Below are 19,768 nucleotides of genomic sequence, written 5' to 3'. Positions count from 1 at the left end.
ATACTCCCAGATATTTTACAGAAGTAACTGCTACCAGTGTTTGTTCCGCTATCATATAATCATACAATAAAGGATCCTTCTTTCTATGTATTCGCAATACATTACATTTGTCTACGTTAAGGGTGAGTTGCCACTCCCTGCACCAAGTACCTATCCGCTGCACATCATCCTGCATTTAGCTGCAATTTTCTAATGCTGCAACTTCTCTGTATACTACAGCATCATCCGCAAAAAGCCGCATGGAACTTCCGACACTATCTACTAGGTCATTTATATATATTGTGAAAAGAAAGGTCCCATAACACTCCCCTGTGGCACGCCAGAGGTTACTTTTACGTCTGTAGACGTCTCTCCATCGACAACAACATGTTGTGTTCTGTTTGCTAAACACCTCTTCAATCCAGCCACACAGCTAGTCTGATATTCCGTAGGCTCTTACTTTGTCTATCAGACGACAGTGTAGAACTGTATCGAACGCATTCAGGAAGTCAAGGAAAGTGGCATCTACCTGGGAGCCTGTATCTAATATTTTCTGGATTTCATGAACAAATAAAGCGAGTTGGGTCTCACACGATCGCTGTTTCTGGAATCCATGTTGATTCCTACTGAGTAGATTCTGGGTTTCCAGAAACGACATGATACTCGAGAAAAAAGCATGTTCTAAAATTCTACAACAGATCGATGTCAGAGATATAGGTCTATAGTTCTGTGCATCTGCTCGACGACCCTTCTAGAAGACTGGGACTACCTGTGCTCTTTTCCAATCATTTGGAACCTTCCGTTCCTCTAGAGACTTGTGGTACACGGCTGTTAGAAGGGGGGCAAGTTCTTTCGCATACTCTGTGTAGAATCGAACTGGTAACCCGTCGGGTCCAGTGGACTTTCCTCTGTTGAGTGATTTCAGTTGCTTTTCTATTCCTTGCACACCTATTTCGATGTCAGCCATATTTTCGTTTGTTGAGACTCGTAGAGGACTGTCTGGATGCAATCATAGCGGATAACATGACTATGTTGAGACATCTGATGGGATTGCAACAGTGCCAGAGCATGTGTTACAAAGAACATGGCAAGAAATTGAAAACAGTCTCGATGTCCTTTCTGCTTCAAATGGTTCAAATGTAGAGGTGTACTGATGATTATTAAATAAATTAATTTAGATGCTATTGCATATGGTGTGAGTTCATCATCATGTGTACTGCACATTTTTCTCCTCACTTTTGAAGTGTACAAGGTCTGACATGGCAGCTAGCTGAAAACCAAACCTGGACAGATGTCCCATGAGAGCTCTCTGAGATTCCAGATTCGTGCAAAAATTATCACTGCTGAGCAGAGTGAAATTTTTGTTTTATTTTGCGAAAGACACGTAAACGTAGAGTTCTCCGACTACTATATCAATGAGTCACAATTGGTACAGGTCAGCTCATAGAAATACCTGGGAGTAGCAGTTTCTAAGGATGTGGAATGTTGTGACCACTTGGCCTGTTCATAGGTAAGTCAGATCACAGACTGTGATTCATTGGTAGAACATTAGGAAAACACAGTAATTGCACAAAGTGGACTGCATACAAAAGTCTTCTGTGACGAGTCTTAGAGGACTCTGACAAAGTAGGACGTTGGCCCACGACCTTGAAGATACAGAGGATAACGGCCTTAGGACATTGACCCTTTTGGGAGATCTGGCAACAGTGTGAGCTTGACCCCTGAATTTTGGAAGATCTGTCAACAATGCAGACTGTCTTTGTGCCGGTACAGTTCCACTACTGCTAGGTGTAACTATTTTTCGGGATATGGTGTTGAGCAATCACATTGGACCAGCCGTGTGTAAGGCAGTTGTCAGACTTGTACTCACTAGCAATGGCGGCCAGGTGCTGCTTCAGTCTGCTGGCTCTTCGGCTTCCTTCAGCTGCATGTTCAGGAGGCGGCTTCATCTCCAGCTCGACAGAAATGGTCATGATGTACTGCCTGCTGTAAAAACAAAACGATTCATTGCTAACATGCATGTGTCAATAGTAAAAGCATTGTGTATTAGTATACTAATGTGAAAGGGACATGTTGCACAGTGATCCTTCAAAATAGGGAAAGTTGTTAATCACATTACAATAATTATCTGACTAAACTTTTATTCCATTCGGGAGTAATATCCGTCATCAACAAGGCAAATGCAGGTATGGTTCCTTTGAAAATGACATATACATCTGGATCTACATCATCAGCTCCATCTGTACTTAGGAAGCTACGTTGCAGTGTGTAGCGGAGGGTACTTTGTGCAGTAGTGTCACTTTCCCGTTTTCCTGTTCCATTCGCGAACAGTTCATGCGATGAACGGTTGCTGGTAAGCCTCCATGTGAGTTTGGGTCTCTCAGATCTTACCCTCCTGTCCTTCTCGCGAGATGTGCAGGATGGAGAAAAATTATGGTTCAAATGGCTCTGAGCACTATGTGACTTAACTTCTGAGGTCATCAGTCGCCTAGAACTTAGAACTAATTAAAGCTAACTAACCTAAGAACATCACACACATCCACGCCCGAGGCAGGATTCGAACTTGCGTCCGTAGCAGTCGCTCAGTTCCAGACTGTAGCGCCTAGAACCGCACAGCCACTCCAGCCAGCGAGAAAAATTACGTTACGAAATTTTAACCCTGGATACCTGACGCCAGTATGAACCAAAATTACTAATGTTGTGTAGGTCGACAGTGGAAAGTTTCTAAACTACCGAAACTTGGCACCACACTCTCCAATTGGCTGCTGGATTGCCCTGTTGCCAGATGCTCTGGACAAGGCATGACCTCGAATGCTTTGCCTGCCAGAGATTGCAATGTATCCGAGATAGCCGGCGTGTTCGGTGGTACCACTCCAGCCTTCCACTCAGGGGGCCTTGGGGCGAATCCGCCAGGGTCCCGACACATCCATTATAGTTTCATGATAAGATGTACTGTAAACAAACCCATCAATAGCTGTTAGTTCGCATACAGAAAGTCTTTTACAAATTGTGTCGGCCCTGAAAAGGGCCTTTTTTTGTAGCAGGACATGTTTACTTAAAGCAGTTGCCCGAACTGGCGACCCCCTGATGCGACACAAGCTTGGTAATGTCGAAAGGTGTTTTGTCGAATTCTTTCAAAGATTGGTGGCATGCTGAATGCGATCCATTAATTACTCAATGTTCCTAAGTATTTAGAGTCTGGGTGGGTGAACTAGAACCTCGAAGAATCCCCACTGGCAAAAATCTGGTGGCGTGAGGTTTGGTGATCGCGGGGGCCTACGAGCACCTCTGACCAATTATCTGGCTGTCGAAGAGTCCATTTAAGCATACACACACAGCACAACTGTTATGTGTGGGCACCCTGTCGTACTGCAGCCACATGCGTAGCCGTATGTCCAGGGGAAGATCTTCCAGCAGGCCGGGTAGAGTTTCTTGCAAAAAGTGAAAGTAATTTGGTCCGGTAAGTCGAGGAAGTAGATGGACCGACCCAATCAGATCGTCAGCCAAAATGCCTGCCCAAACGTTGAGCGAAAATCGTTCCTGGTGTCCGTGGACGTACGTGACATGAGGATTTCCCCTTGCCCAGTAACAAATGTTTCTAGTGTTGTAAAGGGTATTCCGATGGAAGGTGCTCTCGTCAGTAAACAACGCAATGGGGAGGAAGTCGGGATCTCATGCAACACTTTGCAGAAACCACCGGCAAACCCTAGCCCATGTTCATAGTCCGCCACAGGTTTTAGGTCTTGGACAGGGCGGAAACTAAATGGATGCTGGCCGTCATCCCTCAAACCGATCAGTGACCCCCACGTCGTGTCCAGCCGCTCGAGTACTTGTCGTAGGTGCTTCCTCGATGCGCTCGAGAACTGTCGCTTCAAATGCAATATCCCGTCATGTTCGAGGTCTTCCAGCATCACCGTGATATCCTGCTAACGAGCCTGTTTCACCAAGTCACCGGTGAACTGCTGTAAACGTTTGCGAGTGTGGGTGGCTTCTTGCTGGGTGCTGTTCCTCATACAACCGTCGAGCTTCATGCTCATTACCGTCGGCTAGTCCAAAAACAAAAACCACATCTCGTGGTTCTTCAAATGAATACCGTGCCACCATTCTTACTGTATGACTAAATCACAGGTGACGTGTGTGTGCTCTGAGGCAAAGCTTACATGTGAACGCCTCTGACGTGAGGTGGAGACAAACAGTAAGAACTACTTGACACGCGTTTGTGTGTCACGCTGCGGCAGCGACAGGGCGAGGGACGGTAGTATGTGTGAATCGGCAACCATAGCGCTGCCCGTCAACCGACGAACGGCAACAGGGCAATCCCACAGCCAATTGGAGCGCATGGCGCAGAGTTTCCACAGTTTTAAAATGGTGCTTGTCGGCCTACACAACATTAATAATTTTGGTGCCTACTGGCATCACCCATCCAGGGTAAAAACTTTATGACACAATTTTTTTCTACCCTGTATGTACACTCATGCTCATAAATTAAGGATAATGCTCATACATGGTGAAACAGCGCTCTGGTGGGCGGTTGACGGGTTTAAATTACCTTGGGGTATGGCCATGCAGTGCATTTCACCTGCGGTCGTCACATGGTGACGCTGGCAGCAGTCCACGTATGCAGAGGTGTGTCAGTCCAAGTCAGAGCACGGTGAAGCAAGTAAGTATACAGGCGTTTTCAGACGTGCTAATGGTGAATGTGTGTTGAAAATGGCTCAAAGAACACATATTGATGACATTATGAGGGGTAGAATACTAGGGTGATTGGAGGCTGGTCAAACACAGCAGGTCGTAGCACGGGCCCTCTGTGTGCCACAAAGTGTGATCTCAAGATTATGGCAACGAGTCCAGCAGACACGAAACGTGTCCAGGCGCTACAGTACGGGACGTCCACAGTGTACAACACCACAAGTAGACCGATATATGACCATCAGTGCCCATAGACGGCCACAGAGTACTGCAGGTAGCCTCGCTTGGGTCCTTACCGCAGCCACTGGAATAGTTGTCTCCAGACACACAGTCTACAGACGGCTGAACAGAGACGGTTTATTCACCTGGAGACCTGCAAGACGCAGTCCACTGACCCATGGTCACAGGAGAGCCCGTAAAGTACGTGGTCATTGGAACAGTGGTCCCCTGGTTATGTTCATGGACGAGTCCAGGTATAGTCTGAACAGTGATTGTGGCCGGGTTTTCATCTGGTGTGAACCAGAAATCAGATACCAACCCCTTAATGTCGTTGAAACGGACCTGCATGGAGATCATGGTTTGATGATGTGGGATGGGATTATGATTGGTGCACGTACACCCCTGCATGTCTTTGACAGAGGAACTGTAACAGGTCAGGTGTATCGGGATGTCATTTTGCACATGTCCACCTTTTCAGGGGTGCAGTGGGTCCCACCTTCCTCCTGATGGATGATAATGCACGGCCCCACAGAGCTGTCTTCGTGGAAGAGTATCTTGAAACAGGCGAAACAGGCGAATGGAGTGGCCTGCCTCTTCTCCAGACCTAAAACCCCATTGAGCACATCTGGGATGCTCTCGGTCAACGTATCGCTGCACGTCTTCAAACCCCCATGACACTTCAGGAGCTCCGACAGGCACTGGTGCAAGAATGGGCGGCTATACCCCAGCAGCTGCTCGACCACCTGATCCAGAGTGTGCCAACCCGTTGTGCGGCCTGTGTACGTGTACATGGTGATCATATCCCATATTCATGTCGGGGTACATGCGCAGGAAACAGTGGCGTTTTGTAGCACATGTGTTTCGGGACTGTTTTCTCAACTTATTACCAATTCCGTGCCTATGCTACTAGAGCCAGTTAGGTGTAGTGCCACGTTGTGTGGCACCACATTCTGCAATTACTCTTAATTTATGAGCATGAGTGTAGGAGTAAACAATATATTGGTTAACTCTTGTAAGGACTCGAAACTTTAACAATAGACCACACCATGATGCAGAATGCCGCTCTTGCAGCGTCTGCCACAGGAGTTCACTGAGCCTCTCTCTGGTACTTTCGCGCTCATTAATTGAACTTCTAAAGAAATGCGCTGCTCTTCTTTGGATCTTCTCTGTTTGTCCTGTCTGGTATGGAACCGAGACTGACGAGCAATATTCAGGCTTTGATCGATAGAGGCTTTTATAAGCTATCTCCTTCATACGAGGGTCACTCCAAAAGAAATGCAGTGGTTAGCACACTGGACTCGCATTCGGGAGGACGACGGTTCAATACCGCGTCCGGCCATCCTGATTTGTGTTTTCCGTGATTTCCATAAATTGCTCCAGGCAAATGCCGGGATGGTTCCTTTGAAAGGGCACAGCCGACTTCCTTCCCCTTCCTTCCCTAATCCTATGAGACCGATGACCTCGCTGTTTGGTCTCTTCTCCCAAACAATCCAATCTAATCCAAAAGAAATGCACACTATTTTTGTAAAAATGCAGTTTTCATTCTGCATGTGTGAAAGTTTACAGTGTGCAGGTACATCCGTCCCGCTTGTTTTCAAACTTAGTTCAACCTGTTCCCGTGAGTGGCGCTGTCACAGCACGTCTTCAAGATGGCTGCTACAATTGAAGTTCATCAGAAGCAACGTGCTGTCATAGAATTCCTGTGCTGTGAAAACGAGACAGTGGGAAACATCCACAAGAGGTTGAAAAAGTTGTATGGAGATGCTGCTGTCGATCGCAGTACAGTTAGTCGGTGGGCAAGCAGGTTACATGACGAAAGCGGGCACGGCAATATTGAGGATTGTCCTCGCAGCGGCAGGCCTCATACTGCACACACTCCAGACAGTGTGCAGAGAGTTAACGAATTGGTGACTGCTGACAGACGCATCACAGTGAACGAATTGTCACACTACGTTGTGATAGGGGAAGGAAGTGTTTGCAGAATACTGAAAGTGTTGGCATTAAAAAAGGTTTGTGCCAGGTGGGTTTCCAGGATGTTGACAGTGGCTCACAAAGAAACAAGAAAAACGGTATGCAGCGAACTTTTGGAACAGTACAAGAATGGTGGAGGTGAATTTCTTGGAAGAATTGTGACAGGTGATGAAACATGGCTCCATCATTTCTCACCAGAGACGAAGAGTCAATCGATGAAGTGGCATCATGCAAATTCACCCAAGAAAAAAATTCAAACCACACCTTCTGCTGGAAAAGTTATGGCTACGATGTTTTTCGATTCTGAAGGACTCTTGCTTGTGGACATCGTGCCAAGTGGAACCACCATAAACTCTGATGCATATGTGACGACACTGAAGAAACTTCGAGCTCGACTGAGTCGTGTTCGACCGCATCGGCAAAAGCAGGATGTTTTGCTGTTGCACGACAATGCACGGCCACATGTCAGTCAAAAAACCGTGGAAGCGATCACAAAACTCGGTTGGACAACACTGAAACACCCGCCTTACAGTCCTGACCTGGCTCCATGTGACTGTCATCTCTTTGAGAAACTGAAAGACTCTCTTCGTGGAACAATGTTTGAAGATGATGACTCCCTTGTGCACGCTGCCAAACAGTGGCTCAAACAGGTTGGTGCAGAATTTTACCGTGCGGGTATACAGGCGCCGGTTCCAAGATGGCGTATGACAGCTGAGAGGGATCGAAATTATGTGGAGAAATGAAAATATTGTTCCTAAAGGATGTATCTACACATTGTTTAACTTTCAAACGTGTACAATAAAAGATGGATTTTAAAAAAATAGTGTGCTTTTCTTTCGGAGTGACCCTCGTATGTGTACTACACTTCCTGAGGACTCTTCCAGTCAATATGAATCTTGTATCTGCTTTACCCATGGTTAATTTTATGTGGTCGTTCCACTTTAAACCACTCCCTACCCACACTTTCTGATATTTTATGCAAGTAATTCCTTCCCGCGATCGTTCGGAAACTGTGAAATCAACACTACATTTGTAAATGTAGGCTTCCGCGGCCATTGTCACGTTGTTGTGGTCTTCAGTCCAGAGACCTGTTTGATGGAGCTCTCCATGCTACTCTATCCTGTGCAAGCTTCTTCACCTCCCAGTACCTACTGCAACCTACATCCTTCTGAGTCTGCTTAGTGTATTCATCTCTTGGTCTCCCTCTACGATTTTTACCCTCCACGCTGCCCTCCAATGCTAAATTTGTGATACCTTGATGCCTCAGAACATGTCCTACCAACCGGTCCCTTCTTCTTGTCAAGTTGTGCCACAAACTCCTCTTCTCCCCAATTCTATTCAGTATCTCCTTATTAGTTATGTGACCTACCCATCTAATCTTCGTTGTCACAGTCAATAAAATTCTTCTGGGTTTGAGGCCACAGCGTCAACTATAAAATTCCGACGTTTCGGCGATTATTGCAAGACGCCTTCCTCAAGGTGTACTGCTAACTGCCAAACGTGACGACAAGTTTCCGTAGTTTAAAAATCGTGCGATGTCGACCTACACAACATTAGTAATTTTGGTTCCTACATAGCAGTCATCTTCGACGATTTCCTGAGCTTAAGTGTTATAATTAGAGACCAGATTATATGCATTTGCATGTTGCATATGCATCTGCATATTTGGCTACTTTTCAACGGTTATTGCGTATTTTAACTAAAAACTAGTGACGATACATATTTTCGCTTTGTGTTTACAATATTTTAAAAATTTAGACTGGCGGTCTCTAGCTCGATCTAGTTATGATGTCTCACTGATTGACCGCACAACTACACGCAATCGATAACCGAGAAGCAACTGCGTAGCGAAATCGTTACAGAAGAGGAACAAGCAGAGAGAGTTAATGCTCCTGCTCCCTCGCCCTCGGTTTATTCCTTCCGCTGTCACACTGAATGCGTCGGCAACAATTAAATAAAACTACGCAAGCTTTTAGTCGCACGTCCATTGTTTCAGTTTAGCTTCCTATTTACTGGTACACAGCTGAACGTGTTTACGACGTGTAGTGTGTAACGTGTTGTGCGCTACGCCACTCGAAAAACAGAACGTCGTTTCGTGGATAGCTGACCACCCTGGAACACCTTAAAAAAAAATGGCTCTTAGCACTATGGGACTTAACATTTGAGGTCATCAGTCCCCAAGAACTGAGAACTATTTAAACCTAATGTAACAATACGAGTCAAGATAGAGGTAACGGAACTTGAATAGCGTATTTGCCTCTATTGGTTACGGTAGATAGATCGATCTTTCGATCCTGCCTGTATATTTATATATAATATTGCATGAATAAAGGCTGGGCGAGTGTAAAGCTATCGTTAAAAACGCACGCCGCGTGATTTGTTACGATTTGGTCGGTCATAATAATAATAGCATGCATTTGAATACAATTAAAATATTACAGCGATACCTTTGTGAACCACCAGGAAAACTTATGTGCAAAGAGTATCACTCTAAAAAATGTGATGAGTGTGGTTGTTCGTACAACCAATTATATAAGGAAGCATGGGCTTCAACACATACAATTTAAAAGCTTTCGTCAGGATGTAGAAAGCCAGTATGGTAGGCTGCCTCATTACAGCGAGGTCCGCTGGCTTAGTCGTGGCGAATTATTAAATCGATTTTTTTGCCTATTAGATGGGATAAATATGTTCATGGAAATAAATAACATGTGTGTTCCTGAACTGAAAGAGCCTTCATGGAAATGTGATCTCGCGTTCTTAGCAGATTTAACTAGCCATCTGAATGCTTTGAACATTTCACTACAAGGTAAAGATCTGCTAATTACTCATTTCATAGATCGAACACGAACTTTTAAAATGAAATTGACGCTTTGGGTGAGTCATCTGGAAACAGGAAACCTAGCTCATTTTCCTAAATTATCATCCGTGCAAGATGTTCACAAAGACTGCGAACGTTATTCACATAGTTTAGTTGCCCTTAAGGAAGAATTTGATCAACGCTTTCAAGATCTGACAGCACCAGACGGTGATTTTGACCTGTTCTCGTCTCCATATTCAGCGAATATTGAAGAGATTCGTCCTGAGTTGCAACTAGAAATTATTGACCTCCAGTGTGACAGAGAATACACAGACAAATTTCGGAACAAGAAAAACATTTTGGAATTCTACAGACACTTCCCTCAGGATAGATTTCCTCGTTTACACAAATTGGCGGCTACAATAATATCAATGTTCGGTTCCACGTATGTTTGTGAACAACTGTTCTCTACAATGAAATGTTAACAAGACGCGCCTGAGAAACGCACTGTCTGATCGAAATTTAAACTGCACGCTGCACCTACAATGCACAAGAACAATTACTCCGAACATAGACGCAATTGTAAAGAGAAAAAACTACAAGATAACCGATAATCCCACACTTCAGTGACATCTTTTATTGTGTAACAGTTCACAAATTAATACGAATGTAGAGGCATACACTAAGCTAATAAAATTATGTGGCACGTGTACATTCTCCTTTATTTGTTTCATTTGTCGCAGTAATAATTCATGAGTGATATCCCTGCAGGCGGCCGCGGATTTACATTGACTGGCGGCAGCTGTTGTGTGCACCACGTGACTCTCCCCACTCTCCGCTCTGGTCCGGTAGTGGGGGTAGCGTGCTCGCGCTGCTCCGTGCTCGCGCCTTGCTGCTCACAGCTTGCTCCGCGAGCACGTATGTTGTGAAGCCCTGTTCTAGTTGGACCACTTTTTTCGCTTTGTGATAGATGGCGCTCTAATAGTCACAAACGTATGGCTCACAATTTTAGACGAACAGTTGGTAACATGTAGGTTTTGTAAATTAAAATACAGAACATAGGTACGTTTGAACATTTTATTTCCGTTGTTCCAATGTGATATGTATACCTTTGTGAACTTATTATTTCTGAGAACGCATGCTGTTACAGCGTGATTACCTGTAAACGCCACATTAATGCAATAAATGCTCAAAATGTATCCACGTAATGTAACCATCAGTCTGTGTGATTTGTTGGTCCCTCTTACACGTCTTTCGCCTTTTGATTAAACAAGGTGTTTGCCACGTAGAGTCATACGTTTTGAAGACAGTAAATATGCTGGACTGATGGCTACACTTCTGTTTTATCAATGCATGACGATACTGAAGATTTTACAATATGTATGAAAACTAATTAAATCTGATAGTGTATATTACGGTGTATTATGGAGTTTTATTAAGACTGAGATCTTGTAATTAAGGAAATTTACATGTAACACACTGTATTTCAATACGATTTATTGCTCTGATAAAACATCGCTGTATAATTCTAATTACGTAAAGTAATGTGCAGCACTTGATTCTTTTAGTCAATATGCTCAGCATTTCAATATGTGATTATTTATCTGTTATATCTTCCACAGTTTAGGCCTGAAGATGACGTAGTGTAACGTCGGAACTGGTTGCCTAGAAATAAACCTATACAACGGCGACTGGTATTGTTTTTATTAAACACTGAACAGCCGTAGTCCCATACTCCACCAGAAGATGGAGTTACATTGATCAAATACGATTCTGATGGTATATAAGGTGTGTTAATTGCAGTTGACCCTAAATAATGAAAAGTGTGAAGTCATCCACACGAATCCATTAAACTTCCGTTACACTAAAAATGACACCAACCTATACGTGGTAAATTCCACTAAATAGCTAGTAATTACAATTACGAACAATTAAATTGGAAAGAACACACAGAAAGTGTTATGCGGAAGGCATACCAAAGACCTTTTTATTGGCAGAACACTTAGAGGATGCAACAGATCTGCTACAGAGACCGCCTACACTACACTTGTCCTTCCTCATTTGGAGTACCGCTGTGCGGTCTGGGATCCTTACCACATAGGATTGACGGAGTATGGTATCTTCCAGGGATAGCGTGGCCTGTACATAGGCATGTGGTAGCACATATCTTCCGAAAGGTAACGAGACGTCTTGCGGAATAGATAGCCACGCAGATTGGCTGCTGTTCTGTTTTGGACACGCACACCAGATCGCTATTAACATCTACATCTACATGGATATCTGAAAATCACACTTAAGTGCCTGGCAGAGGGTTCGTCGAACAACCTACAAAATAATTACCTATTATTCCAATTTCGAACAGCGCGCGGTAAAAATGAACACCTATATGTTTCTGTGCGAGCTCTGATTTCTCTTATATAGATCAGTGTCAGCAAAATACACTACTGCCCATTAAAATTGCTACACCAAGAAGAAATGCAGATGATGAACGGGTATTAATTGGACAAATGTATTATACTAGAACTGACATGTGATTACATTTTCATGCAATTTGGGTGCATAGATCCTGAGAAATCAGTACCCAGAACAACCACCTCTGGCCGTAAAAACGGCCTTAATACGCCTTGCCATTGAGTCAAAGAAAGCTTGGATGGTGCGTACAGGTACAGCTGCCCATGCAGCTTCAACCAGTTTCAACATGATACCACAGTTCATCAACAGTAGTGACTGGCGTATTGTGACGAGCCAGTTGCAACCACCATTGACCAGACGCTTTCAGTTGGTGAGAGATCTGGAGAATGTGCTGGCCCAGGCAGCAGTCGAACATTTTCTGTATCCAGAACGGCCCGTACAGGACCTGCAACATGCGGTCGTGCATTATCCTGCCGAAATGTAGGATTTCGCAGGCACCGAATGAAGGGTAGAGCCACTGGTCGTAACACATCTGAAATGTAACGTCCACTGTTCAAAGTGCCGTCAATGTGAATAAGAGGTGACCGAGACACGGAACCAATGGCACCCCATACCGTCACGCCGGGTGATACGCCAGTATGGCGATGACGAATACACGCTTCCAATGTGCGTTCACCGCGATGTCGCCAAACACGGATGCGACCATTATGATGCTGTAAACAGAACCTGGATTCGTCCGAAAAAACGACATTTTGCCATTCGTGCACCCAGGTTCGTCGTCGAGTACACCATCGCAGGCGCTTCTGTCTGTGATGCAGCGTCAAGGGTAACCGCAGACATGGTCTCCGAGCTGATAGTCCGTGTTGCTGCAAACGTCGTCGAACTGTTCGTGCAGATGGTTGTTGTCTTGCAAACGTCCCCATCTGTTGACTCAGGGATCGAGACGTGGCTGCACGATCCGTTACAGCCGTGCGGATAAGATGCCTGTCATCTCGACTGCTAGTGATACGAGGCCGTTGCGATCCAGCACGACGTTCCGTATTACACTCCTTAACTCATCGATTCCAGATTCTGCTAACAGTCATCGGATCTCGACCAACGCGAGCAGTAATGTCTCGATACGATAAACCGCAATCGCGATAGGCTACAATCGGACGTTTATCAAAGTCGGAAACGTGCTGGTACGCATTTTTCCTCCTTACACGAGGCATCACAACAACGTTTTACCAGGCAACGCCGGTCAACTGCTGTTTGTGTATGAGAAATCGGTTGGAAACTTTCCTCATGTCAGCACCTTGTGTGAATGAACTGAAAAGCTGACCATTTGGATATCACAGCATCTTTTTCCTGTCGGTTAAATTTCGCGTCTGTAGCACGTCATCTTCATGGTGTAGCAATTTTAATGGCCAGTAGTGTATTTTCGTATTCGGAGAACAAAGTTGGATACCGAAATTTCGTGAGAAGATACCACCGCAACGAGTTACGCCTTTGTTTTAATGATGTCAACCCCAAATCATATATCCTGTCGGTGACACTCTCTCACCTATTTCTCGATAATACGAAACGAGCTGCCCTTCTATGAACTTTGTCGATGTACTCCGTCAATCCTATCTGGAAAGCATCCCACACCGCGCGGCAGTATTTCTAAGCCGGGTGGACAAGCGCAGTGTAGGCAGTCTCCTTAGTAGCTATGTTACATTTTCTGAGTGCTCTGTCAACAAAACACATTCTCTGCTTCGTCTCCCCCACAACGTTTTCTGTATGTTCGGTCTAGTTTAAGTTGTTCGTATTGTAGCTGAATTTACGGCCCTTAGATTCGACAGCAAACGACTTGGAAGAGCAGTTGAAAGGAATGGACAGTGTCTTGAAAGGAGGATCTAAGTCGGGTGATGCTGAGGGAATTAGATAAGGAAATGAGACACTTAAAGTAGTGAAGGAGTTTTGCTATTTGGGGAGCAACATTATTGATGATGGTCGAAGTAGATAGCATATAAAATGTAGACTGGCAATGGCAAGGAAAGCGTTTCTGAAGAAGAGAAATTTGTTAACATCGAGTATATATTTAAGTGTCAGGAAGTCATGTCTGAACGTATTTGTATGCAGTGTAGCCATGTATGGAAGTGAAACGTGGATGATAAATAGTTTGGACAAGAAAAGAATAGAAACTTTCGAAATGTGGTGCTACAGAAGAATGCTGAAGATTAGATGGTTCAAATGCCTCTGAGCATTATGGGACTTAACATCTGAGTTCATCAGGCACATAGAACTTAGAAATACTTAAACCTAACTAACCTAAGGACATCACACACATCCATGCCCGAGGAAGGATTCGAACCTGCGACCGTAGCGGACGCGCGGTTCCAGACTGTACCGCCCAGAAACGCACGGCCACCCTGGCCGGCGAAGATTAGATGGACAGACCACATAACTAATGAGGAGGTATGGGACAGGATTGGGGAGAAGAGGAGTTTGTGGCAAAACTTGACTAGAAGAAAGGATCGGTTGGTAGGACATGTTCTGAGGCATCAAGGGATCACCAATTTAGTATTGGAGGGCAGCATAGAGGGTAAAATTCGTAGAGGGAGACCAAGAGATGATACACGAAGCAGATGCAGAAGGATGTAGGTTGCAATAGGTACTGGGAGATGAAGAATCTTGCACAGGATAGAGTAGCATGGAGAGCTGCATCAAACCAGTCTCAGGACTGAAGAGCACAACAACAACAACAAATTCGACCGATTTACCACATAAGTGAAGTTTAACGGATTCCTTTTAGCGATCATGTGGATGACTCCAAACTTTTCGTTATTTAGTGTCAAAAACGAATCCTCTGACCATACAGATATCTTTCCTAAATCGTCTTGTAATTTGTTTTGATCTTCTGATGACTTTGCTAGACGATGAACTACACCGTCATCTGCAAACAACTTCAGATGGCTGCTCAGATTGTCTCCAGAATCGTTTGTGCAGATGAGGTACAAATGGTTCAAATGGCTCTGAGCACTATGGGACTCAACTGCTGTGGTCATAAGTCCCCTAGAACTTAGAACTACTTAAACCTAACTAACCTAAGGACAGCACACAACACCCAGCCATCACGAGGCAGAGAAAATCCCTGACCCCGCCGGGAATCGAACCCGGGAACCCGGGCGTGGGAAGCGAGAACGCTACCGCACGACCACGAGATGCGGGCCGATGAGGTACAGCAAAGGGCCTGTAACACTACCTTGGGTAACGCCAGAAATCATTTCTGTTTCACTCGACAACTTTGAAACGTCCCCTTAGAAAAATTATACATGACTGTGCTTAAATTGACACACAATATTTTTTAGCGCAACGCAATCTGACTTTCAATAATCCCTACAAGAGAATGGCCCTGACTAAATTAACCTATACGTTTCACAAATCACTTACCTCACAAAAATCTTCGTTACTCGAACTACTGCAATACAGCGAGCGCCAATACTGCCAGCTAAATAAAAGATTCAAACTACTGAAGGCACTAACTACTGATAGGCATGGTTAGAAAAAGAAAGATTTTGATAGAGAACAAACAATGTATTTACCTTAATAGTGCTCAAAAGTCATTATATATATAAGGCAAGGTGATGGACTCTCTCCGTTGCTATTTAACTGCGTTCTAGAAAAAGTAATACAAGAGTGGCGCGAACGAAAATTGGAGTTCAAAATTGACCAACCAGTGAAACTAGGACGAACAAATATTCGAATAGACTGTTTGGCCTTTGCAGACGACTTGGTTATTCTAACGCAGGACATCCAAATTGCTCAGAAACAAATAGAAATTCTTAAAGAAACAGCAGAAAGAGTAGGTCTCCAAATCTCATTTGAAAAAAACACAGTATATGACTAGCAACCCCCCATGAACCATGGACCTTGCCGCTGGTGGGGAGGCTTGCGTGCCTCAGCGATACAGATGGCTGTACCGTAGGTGCAACCACAACGGAGGGGTATCTGTTGAGAGGCCAGACAAACATGTGGTTCCTGAAGAGGGGCAGCAGCCTTTTCAGTAGTTGCAGGGGCAACAGTCTGGATGATTGACTGATCTGGCCTTGTAACATTAACCAAAACGGCCTTGCTCTGCTGGTACTGCGAACGGCTGAAAGCAAGGGGAAACTACAGCCGTAATTTTTCCCGAGGACATGCAGCTCTACTGTATGATTAAATGATGATGGTGTCCTCTTGGGTAAAATATTCCGGAGGTAAAATAGTCCCCCATTCGGATCTCCGGGCGGGGACTACTCAGGAGGACGTCGTTATCAGGAGAAAGAAAACTGGCGTTCTACGGATCGGAGCGTGGAATGTCAGATCCCTTAATCGGGCAGGTAGGTTAGAAAATTTAAAAAGGGAAATGGATAGGTTAAAGTTAGATATAGTGGGAATTAGTGAAGTTCGGTGGCAGGAGGAACAAGACTTTTGGTCGGGTGATTACAGGGTTATAAATACAAAATCAAATAGGGGTAATGCAGGAGTAGGTTTAATAATGAATAAAAAAATAGGAGTGCGGGTTAGCTACTACAAACAGCATAGTGAACGCATTATTGTGGCCAAGATAGACACAAAGCCCATGCCTACTACAGTAGTATAAGTTTATATGCCAACTACCTCTGCAGATGATGAAGAAATAGATGAAATGTATGACGAGATAAAAGAAATTATTGAGGTAGTGAAAGGAGACGAAAATTTAATAGTCATGGGTGACTGGAATTCGTCAGTAGGAAAAGGGAGAGAAGGAAACATAGTAGGTGAATATGGATTGGGGGGAAGGAATGAAAGAGGAAGCCGCCTTGTAGAATTTTGCACAGAGCATAACTTAATCATAGCCAACACTTGGTTCAAGAATCATAAAAGAAGGTTGTATACCTGGAAGAATCCTGGAGATACTAGTAGGTATCAGATAGATTATATAATGGTAAGACAGAGATTTAGGAACCAGGTTTTAAATTGTAAGACATTTCCTGGGGCAGATGTGGATTCTGACCACAATCTATTGGTTATGAACTGCAGATTGAAACTGAAGAAACTGCAAAGAGGTGGGAATTTAAGGAGATGGGACCTGGATAAACTGAAAGAACCAGACGTTGTACAGAGTTTCAGGGAGAGCATAAGGGAACAATTGACAGGAATGGGGGAAAGAAATACAGTAGAAGAAGAATGGGTAGCTCTGAGGGATGAAGTAGTGAAGGCAGCAGAGGATCAAGTAGGTAAAAAGACGAGGGCTAATAGAAATCCTTGGGTAACAGAAGAAATATTGAATTTAATTGATGAAAGGAGAAAATACAAAAATGCAGTAAATGAAGCAGGCAAAAAGGAATACAGACGTCTCAAAAATGATATCGACAGGAAGTGCAACATGGCTAAGCAGGGATGGCTAGAGGACAAATGTAAGGATGTAGAGGCTTGTCTCACTAGGGGTAAGATAGATACTGCCTACAGGAAAATTAGAGAGACTTTTGGAGAGAAGAGAACCACTTGTATGAATATCAAGAGCTCAGATGGCAACCCAGTTCTAAGCAAAGAAGGGAAGGCAGAAAGGTGGAAGGAGTATATAGAGGGTTTATACAAGGGCGATGTACTTGAGGACAATATTATGGAAATGGAAGAGGATGTAGATGAAGACGAAATGGGAGATAAGATACTGCGTGAAGAGTTTGACAGAGCACTGAAAGACCTGAGTCGAAACAAGGCCCCGGGAGTAGACAACATTCCATTTGAACTACTGATGGCCTCGGGAGAGCCAGTCATGACAAAACTCTACCATCTGGTGAGCACGATGTATGAGACAGGCGAAATACCCTCAGACTTCAAGAAGAATATAATAATTCCAATTCCAAAGAAAGCAGGTGTTCACAGATGTGAAAATTACCGAACTATCAGTTTAATAAGTCACAGCTGCAAAATACTAACGCGAATTCTTTACAGACGAATGGAAAAACTGGTAGAAGCCGACCTCGGGGAAGATCAGTTTGGATTCCGTAGAAATGTTGGAACACGTGAGGCAATACTGACCTTACGACTTATCTTAGAAGAAAGATTAAGAAAAGGCAAACCTACGTTTCTAGCATTTGTAGACTTAGAGAAAGCTTTTGACAATGTTGACTGGAATACTCTCTTTCAAATTCTGAAGGTGGCAGGGGTAAAATACAGGGAACGAAAGGCTATTTACAGTTTGTACAGAAACCAGATGGCAGTTATAAGAGTCGAGGGGCATGAAAGGGAAGCAGTGGTTAGGAAAGAAGTAAGACAGGGTTGTAGCCTCTCCCCGATGTTATTCAATCTGTATATTGAGCAAGCAGTAAAGAAAACAAAAGAAAAATTCGGAGTAGGTATTAAAATTCATGGAGAAGAAGTAAAAACTTTGAGGTTTGCCGATGACATTGTAATTCTGTCAGAGACAGCAAAGGACTTGGAAGAGCAGTTGAACGGAATGGACAGTGTCTTGAAAGGAGGATATAAGATGAACATCAACAAAAGCAAAACGAGGATAATGGAATGTAGTCAAATTAAGTCGGGTGATGCTGAGGGAATTAGATTAGGAAATGAGACACTTAAAGTAGTAAAGGAGTTTTGCTATTTAGAGAGTAAAATAACCGATGATGGTCGAAGTAGAGAGGATATAAAATGTAGACTGGCAATGGCAAGGAAAGCGTTTCTCAAGAAGAGGAATTTGTTAACATCGAGTATAGATTTAAGTGTCAGGAAGTCGTTTCTGAAAGTATTTGTATGGAGTGTAGCCATGTATGGAAGTGAAACATGGACGATAACTAGTTTGGACAAGAAGAGAATAGAAGCTTTCGAAATGTGGTGCTACAGAAGAATGCTGAAGATAAGGTGGGTAGATCACGTAACTAATGAGGAGGTATTGAATAGGATTGGGGAGAAGAGAAGTTTGTGGCACAACTTGACTAGAAGAAGGGATCGGTTGGTAGGACATGTTTTGAGGCATCAAGGGATCACAAATTTAGCATTGGAGGGCAGTGTGGAGGGTAAAAATCGTAGAGGGAGACCAAGAGATGAATACACTAAGCAGATTCAGAAGGATGTAGGTTGCAGTAGATACTGGGAGATGAAGAAGCTTGCACAGGATAGAGTAGCATGGAGAGCTGCATCAAACCAGTCTCAGGACTGAAGACCACAACAACAACAAATGACTAGCAACAAACTGGCACCCAAACTTTTGGAAACTAAGTATGGAAAAATCAAAAGAGTTTCGCAATTCAAATATTTAGGTGAAACAATCTCAGAGACTGGTCTAGAAAAAATTGGAAATGAAATTCGTTGTCAAAAGATGGAGACAGCTTTTAGACTTACAAAAGACATCTACAACAAAAAATTTCTCTCGAGGTACTCTAAATTGAGACATTACAACACGGTCATAAAACCAGAGTGCCTTTATGGGGCTGAAACGCTAATTTTAAACAGAAAAAAGGACATTCAAGAAATCCAAAAAAGAGAAAGAAAAGTAATCAGAAAAATTCTAGGTCCAAAATATACTGAAGAAGGAACATACAGGCTAAGAGCAAATAGTGAAATTCAACAATACACCAGCATATATTCGGATATGAAAAAACGCAGATTAAAATTTTATGGGCATATTAAAAGAATGGATGCTACCAGACTAACTAAACAAGTAGTGGAATTCTACGAAAATCGAAGTAAAGCTAAATTTGAGACAATAAAATG

At 43.7% G+C, this 19,768-nt stretch overlaps 1 protein-coding gene across 2 annotated transcripts in view; it reads right to left on the bottom strand.

Annotated features, from left to right (window-relative positions):
• LOC126108597 (facilitated trehalose transporter Tret1-like) overlaps positions 1-19,768 on the bottom strand; it is a 55,204-nt gene that overhangs the window by 21,679 nt on the left and 13,757 nt on the right. The window contains exon 2 of one of the 2 annotated variants that reach the window (XM_049913898.1): positions 1,850-1,965. In XM_049913898.1, the coding sequence (XP_049769855.1) occupies positions 1,850-1,952 (103 nt within the window). In that variant the 5' untranslated portion in view covers positions 1,953-1,965. The remainder of the gene's footprint in view (positions 1-1,849; positions 1,966-19,768) is intronic. The other variant, XM_049913899.1, reaches the window with a different exon arrangement.

The sequence above is a fragment of the Schistocerca cancellata genome, chromosome 11, assembly GCF_023864275.1.
Source record: "Schistocerca cancellata isolate TAMUIC-IGC-003103 chromosome 11, iqSchCanc2.1, whole genome shotgun sequence".
NCBI classification, from domain to species: domain Eukaryota; kingdom Metazoa; phylum Arthropoda; class Insecta; order Orthoptera; family Acrididae; genus Schistocerca; species Schistocerca cancellata.
The sequence above is the reverse complement of the archived record's forward strand: the minus strand, read 5'-3'. Positions and strand labels throughout refer to the sequence as shown.